The sequence below is a fragment of the Acyrthosiphon pisum genome, chromosome X (genome assembly GCF_005508785.2).
Source record: "Acyrthosiphon pisum isolate AL4f chromosome X, pea_aphid_22Mar2018_4r6ur, whole genome shotgun sequence".
Lineage (NCBI taxonomy): Eukaryota > Metazoa > Arthropoda > Insecta > Hemiptera > Aphididae > Acyrthosiphon > Acyrthosiphon pisum.
This window is the reverse complement of record NC_042493.1, coordinates 132,447,822-132,454,154: the sequence shown is the minus strand read 5'-3', so window position 1 is coordinate 132,454,154 and position 6,333 is coordinate 132,447,822. Positions and strand designations below refer to the sequence as shown.

Sequence of the window (6,333 nt, the reverse complement as noted above, 5' to 3'; positions counted from 1 at the left end):
GATCCACCAACAAAACACAAACATATAGAGTGGCTAGACAATCTCGTTCCATTAGATGAACGGACAAAGGGTTTTGAATGAAATCACTTCCTAAAATATAACTTAGTATGTCAGCCAATACGTGTAACTTTTTTAATCGTTAACGTTAATCTTTGATAAATTATTGGTGAATATTTAAGTATTTTTTTAATAATAAAGATAATATACAATACTATTATTATACCTCAATATGTTTATAAATTAGTTATAGTTGGTATTACCGACTTCAATTTCACTGTTTTTTGAACTTGACGGCTGTATTGTATCTGTATAAATAATATAAATATTTTAATATATTATATACATTTAAGTACTATATTCTAAAACATATTACAAGCTAGAGCCCAGATTTGTATGTGTTAATTAGATAAGGTAAAGTAATTTCTCAGTCAATAAAATGTTTATATTAAGGATGGTGTCCTTAAAAATGGTTTTACGAAATTATATAATAGATGTATTCGATGTAGTATTTATTATATTTGAACCATTTTTACAAATTATCAATTAACATTAATTGTTGATGGAATAATATTAATTACTAAAATTTTAAAATTTTAAAATCACTGTTGTTCCTATATATTATTATAAAAACATTATAATGGACCTATAATTTGTACATAAACTCCAAAATTTAATTTAATTTTAAATCAAATTTTAATTTTGTTACGTCAATATTTTCAGACAAATTATCCACTTAATAATTTACAGTATAAAGGGGGGTTCTCATTTGAAATACAGAATTTTTATCTATACAGAAAACTACTTGACCTACTAAGTGTAAAAAATTATAATTTGAATAACTATAATATCGAAGAAAAAATAGGTGAGCATGCTTGGTGAATATTTTGCTTCAATGTTATAAGTGGTATGTTTGTGTATTTATAGTATGTAATTACCTTTACAATTTTTGTCGTTCATTTTAATGGGATTTCGTTGTAAAAATGAAAATGTCCGTTTATCTATCGGAACGATATTATCTATGACTGTGTTTCTTTGTCGAATCGTAACGTCAAAACATGGTCTGGATCCAAGTCTTATAGATTCAGGATTTATTTTCCAATAATCCTCTAGACCGGCATGTAAAAAGGTATTCCTCGTCTTACGTTTGAATTCGTCTAATGCTTGGACCAAAATACTTTGATCAACCGCGAACTGAGATTTTGTGTTATTGCTTGCATAATAAAACTGTTGATATATTGAAATGTTAATATTAAGAGTCTAATAAGCTTAAGCAAACTCGTGTATTGGTAGAAAACCTTAAGGCCCTCGATCCCGGCTATTTATTAAGGGGCACATTATTGGCCACCTGATTTATATATCGTTTCAGCATCACATGATCTTTATAGTGTGTAGTCATGTAAATGGTTATTAGTGGGAGAGTTGAGTAGAGTAGGGGTGTAAGAATTATGCGCAACGATTGAAAGTACATGTCATTAAGTAACAAATATTGTAATATTGAACTGTTGTTCCGATACTTTGTACCTATGTGTCATGAATTATTATTATTATATAGAAAGGTAGCAGCTGGCCAGCCGAGCACGGACAAGCTGTGAGTTTTTTATACAATACTTATTATTATTATATTACAGCTCTATAATAGCTAATTCATATTATACTATTTAGCAAAATTATTTATTATTCTTGGCTGCTCAAATAGCTTATTACTTATTATTATATACTGAACAACTGTGTCAGACGACCAAATATATTATTTTTACCTGTTGGGTCAAAAGGGCCGCAAATTTATTTATTGTGTATTATTTTAGAACATTATTATATTTTATTATTCAAATAGTGAAAATACGTGTTGACATTTTTATTCTTTAAGTGCACGTCATACACAAGACATATTACATATATTATACACACGTACACACTCACTTCAGACGTAGTTCATCAGTATTTGTACGGCAATCTTGACCACTGCTGATCGAACTACACACACCACCACTCACGCACACATTCACATGCAGAGCAGCCGGTAATTATTATTGTTATAGTGTGATAGGTACGAAGTATTTATGATACCGGACGCACGAACTATTATTGTTTCGTTCTCAGCCTAAACAATGCTTTTACTAAAAGTTTTAGTATTAATATGTAGGTAATTACTTTTAATGATCCAATGAAAAGTTGTAAGTTATAGAGGATATTATAATTTATATTAATTAGATTTTGTTTAGATTAAATTACAACTCAACAATCAAATTATAAATACGAGTAACTGATCTAAATAATATAAATATTATATAGAATAACATTTATAATAATATAATATGGTTAAGTATTAACAAATTCGACGGTTAATTTACTAAGTAATATCATCACAATATAAAAATATTCGAATCTACCGTATTAGTAACGGAAAAATTAATTTCTTATGGTTGAATTAATAAATTATAAAATATGCTTAGCGGACCACCACTCATATCCACTCACAGTCGTTTTCATATGCGATGATTTATCATTGAATTCAAATTTAACACGCTATCCGTAAAAGTTACCTACGGAGATTACGAAGTGCATTTTAAATTTACTATGCAACATACTGATCCTTGTTTTTTTGAATTGTAATTTAACTATCTAATACTAATGGTATGATGTACTTACACGGTTACACACATTATTTTATACTAATATAATTCATAATAGTTTAAGACTCTATGACTATTAAGTATTAACCATAGATATTAATTAATATTAATAAAATATATATAATAAGTTGTTAGAACAAACCGGAGATGTTGATTTAATAGCATCCTTCAAAGATATCATAAGTGCATTGATAATATTATATTTAAGTTCTAACTGATTCCAACACTGAAATATCTTCAGATTTTTGGTACCATTCAACATATCCCGATGATCTCTGTGAAGTTTTTTGTCTACCCACATCAAATATTCTTTGTTGCCCTAGAAACAATTAAAATATTTGTAAAAACTTGAAATTAACTAAGTATATATTGAATTTTATCTTACGTCCACATTTGGTGGAGGCAATAATATACTGAATTTATTTTTAAGTCTTTTGAATACATCATTACGTTTCGCATTGTTTTTAGGAGATTTTTTTTTGTCTTTTAACTCGTCAAGCATTTCCAATAGGCCATCCGATACGGTAATGCCTTTTTCAAATGATGTATTTGGTGACAGAAGGTATGCTAGATCATTGATTTCATACCATTTCTCAACATTCTGTAATAATTTAATTGGTATTGAAATAAAATGAAATATACCGTTATTTAAAAAAAAAATTAAATTAGTTTGTTCAAACCATCTGATCTGATTCAGTCTTATCAGTGATATGACATTTTATATCTTCTTTATCAGTGTCAGTTTCATTAGTGTTGTCCAAATTGTCATTCTTAAAAATATCCCGAATTTTCGCCAAGTTGTTTTCAAAATCATTTAATAACTTCATAACAAGCAATTGTTGATTCTCTAATTCAATAATTTCAGTTTCGTTCAATTTAGGTTTCTGTAAAATAAAAACATTTATCTTAAAATATGTTTTTAGTAATATTAGTAAAACATTTATATTGTTTAAATTTAGTTTTTACCTGCATCAGTGTCTTGATTTTTTCTTCTAAGTTATTTATTTCATCAACTGTGTTATTGGCCTGTTGTTCAATTATTGTTAATTCTCGAATTGATGATTGCTTCATGAATGTTTCGGGTTTGCCAACAACAAATTCCTATAACATAACATTTTTATATCATGACTTTTCATTTATTTTTATACAACTCACTGAGAATAATGTATTTTCATCAAGAGTATCGTCATCGGAAGGTAGTAATAAAGCCTTGATCAATGGAAATAATGTTGGTTGAGGTGGCGGAAGAATATCATCTGGTTTTACGACTACCTTCACCTTAGAAATGCCTATTTTCTTAGATTTTTTAGATTTCTTAGTTTTTTTAGTCTTTTTAATTTTCTTCGTTTTTTTTGTTTTCGTAGATTTCTTACTTTTTTTACCTTTCGTTGATTTATTTTTTGTTTTTTTAGCGATTTCTGTTGTATTTTGAATTAATTTTGGTTCTCTGCATATTTTTAGAAATTCATCAAAATGAACTGAACCTACAGGAGTAGAAATCGGTATAACGGTGTCAATGGTTTTAATAATTTTTTTAGGTTTCTTGGCTTTTTTAGTTTTGGATTTCCTCTTGGATTTGTTTTTGGATTTGATATTGATTTTCACCATTTATACAAAATTAATTTATCAGTATATAATAAAATTTAAATAATAATTTAAAATGTGCTTAAAATATATTTATTGCAATTCAATAATTTTTTTCTAAAAACAATACATTGTTATTTTTTTTAATACACAATATTAATATGTATCTTTGGTGTCAGTTAATTATTTTTTTGATATTTACATAATGTTTTAAGCCAATATCCCGAGTGAACAATTCAAAGTCTATAATATTATTTAAAAAAAGTATATCTACCTACATATAAATATCATTTATAGGTAATATGAATTAAAAAGTTTTAGAATCATATTACTTATTAATATACTATTTAACAATTAGAAATTAAGTTCGAAGACTAATCAATACTTAGTTTTGATCAATAACACTCGTCTAACTGATCCGTCTAACTCACGCCGTACTCACTTGATGGTTCGTACTTCTTTTACGTAAATAATGCTTAATGTACAACGCATATTGTATAAATTGTAAAATGTTCATAAAAAAAAAAAATGATCAGTCTAATTGTATAAAAGTAGATTTTTTATTCTCTAATATTCAGGGCTTGAAATCATTTTCAAAACCGAAACTGAAACCGTAATCAAAAACGAAACCAAAAAAAATTGGATACCGGTATTAAAGTCAAAACCGAAACCGGAAAAAATTGGATACCGTCAGGGATCGAAACCGGTATAACCGGTTTTCCAAAAAACCGATTAAAACCGCGGTTTTCTCATTTCTGAGCACCGGAACTGGAACCGGAACCAAACGCATTTAAACACCGGTTAAAAAACCGTAACCGAAACCTAAGACCTTAAAAAACCGTTTTCAAAACCCAAACCGAAACCATAGAATTGAAAAACCGTTCTTGTACCGTTCTTGAAAAACCGATGAAAATTTAAAACTAATATCGGTTTATTTGAATTCCATAAAGTTAATTATATTATTTGTAATTTTACTATTTTTATACGAAAAAATTGTTATGTTTGGATTTATTGATAAAAATCACGATTATATATATATATATATATATATTATTACTAAACTTATAATTGGAAATTGCAAATACGATTAAATATTAATGTAATCGAATAATGATCTCAACCATAATATGACAACATAATATTATGTCGAATGCAAAAGTAGGCACGAGGCACCTAAATTAGGTACAAAATATTCAAGTTAATAACACAAAATTAGTTCTGCTGAACGTAAATTTGTTATATCGTATATTGTACACTAATCATACAAAGTAGCCATATTTCAGGGCTTTAGACTCGGCCCTTATAATAGTTAATAGATAATAAAAATCGAGTCTACAATAATTAGACAGGAAAATAAAATGGACATTTTTAAAAACCATTCCAAAAACCAAAACCAAAAAAATTTAAAAACCGATCTTAAAACCTAAACCAAAACCAGAAAATTTAGAAAACCGTTCTCAAGAACTAAGACCGTAACCGTTAAAATTTGAAACGGTTTCGATCCCTGAATACCGGTATTATAATTTAAAACCGAAACCGAAATAAATTGGATACCAGTATTAAAGTCAAAACCGAAATCTGAAAAAATTGGAAACTTTTATTCTTTTTTAACTGACGTGTCTTTAAATACGTAAATTCTATTAATACGCATAATTAATAATCATAATAAAATTGAGATCATAATTAATTTTGTTGATAAACATTTCATTATTCGCAAAATTATTAGTTGCTTTATAAATAGTAATGACATAAATTAAAGTTACTAGCAAATACTATATATGATAATTGACAATACGGAACACAGAATGATAATTGTATAGACGACATAGCCCCCTGAAAATACTTTAGAAACCGGTATACAAAACCGAAACCAAAATCGAAATTTCTTAATACCGGTATTGCTAAGTTGAAACCGAAACCGAAACCGAAATTTCTTACTATCGGTATTGTTAAGTTGAAACCGAAATCGTAAAATTTCAAAACCGGTATCCGAAAACTGTGACTTAAAGTGTCTAGCGGTCTTTCCTCATCTGGTGTAATACACTAATACCGTGTCCTGCTGCATGCCAGGTTCTTTTTTGAATGTATAAACGATAAGGAAATGCGAATAATTGTA

The 6,333-nt window shown here is 27.7% G+C and overlaps 1 protein-coding gene across 1 annotated transcript; it reads right to left on the bottom strand.

Annotated features, from left to right (window-relative positions):
* Positions 1 to 4,339, bottom strand: LOC100574063. The gene is made up of 8 exons (XM_003243949.3): positions 3,789 to 4,339; positions 3,600 to 3,734; positions 3,314 to 3,517; positions 3,019 to 3,234; positions 2,776 to 2,952; positions 936 to 1,224; positions 224 to 305; positions 1 to 90 (listed from the first exon to the last, which is right to left on the bottom strand). The coding sequence occupies exons 1-7, from the start codon at positions 4,239 to 4,241 to the stop codon at positions 241 to 243; spliced, it is 1,539 nt and encodes a 512-aa protein (XP_003243997.1). The 5' UTR covers positions 4,242 to 4,339; the 3' UTR covers positions 1 to 90; positions 224 to 240.
* Between the last annotated feature and the right edge of the window lie 1,994 nt (positions 4,340 to 6,333).

What these genes read in the sequence shown, in the direction of transcription:
- LOC100574063 (XM_003243949.3), bottom strand. Translation starts at nt 4,241, where the DNA reads ATGGTGAAAATCAATATCAAATCCAAAAACAAATCCAAGAGGAAATCC. An exon ending in ATGAAAATACATTATTCTCA is followed by an intron (nt 3,735 to 3,788) that starts GTGAGTTGTATA and finishes GTTATGTTATAG; the next exon opens with GAATTTGTTGTTGGCAAACC. An exon ending in TGCCTCCACCAAATGTGGAC is followed by an intron (nt 2,953 to 3,018) that starts GTAAGATAAAAT and finishes AATTGTTTCTAG; the next exon opens with GGCAACAAAGAATATTTGAT.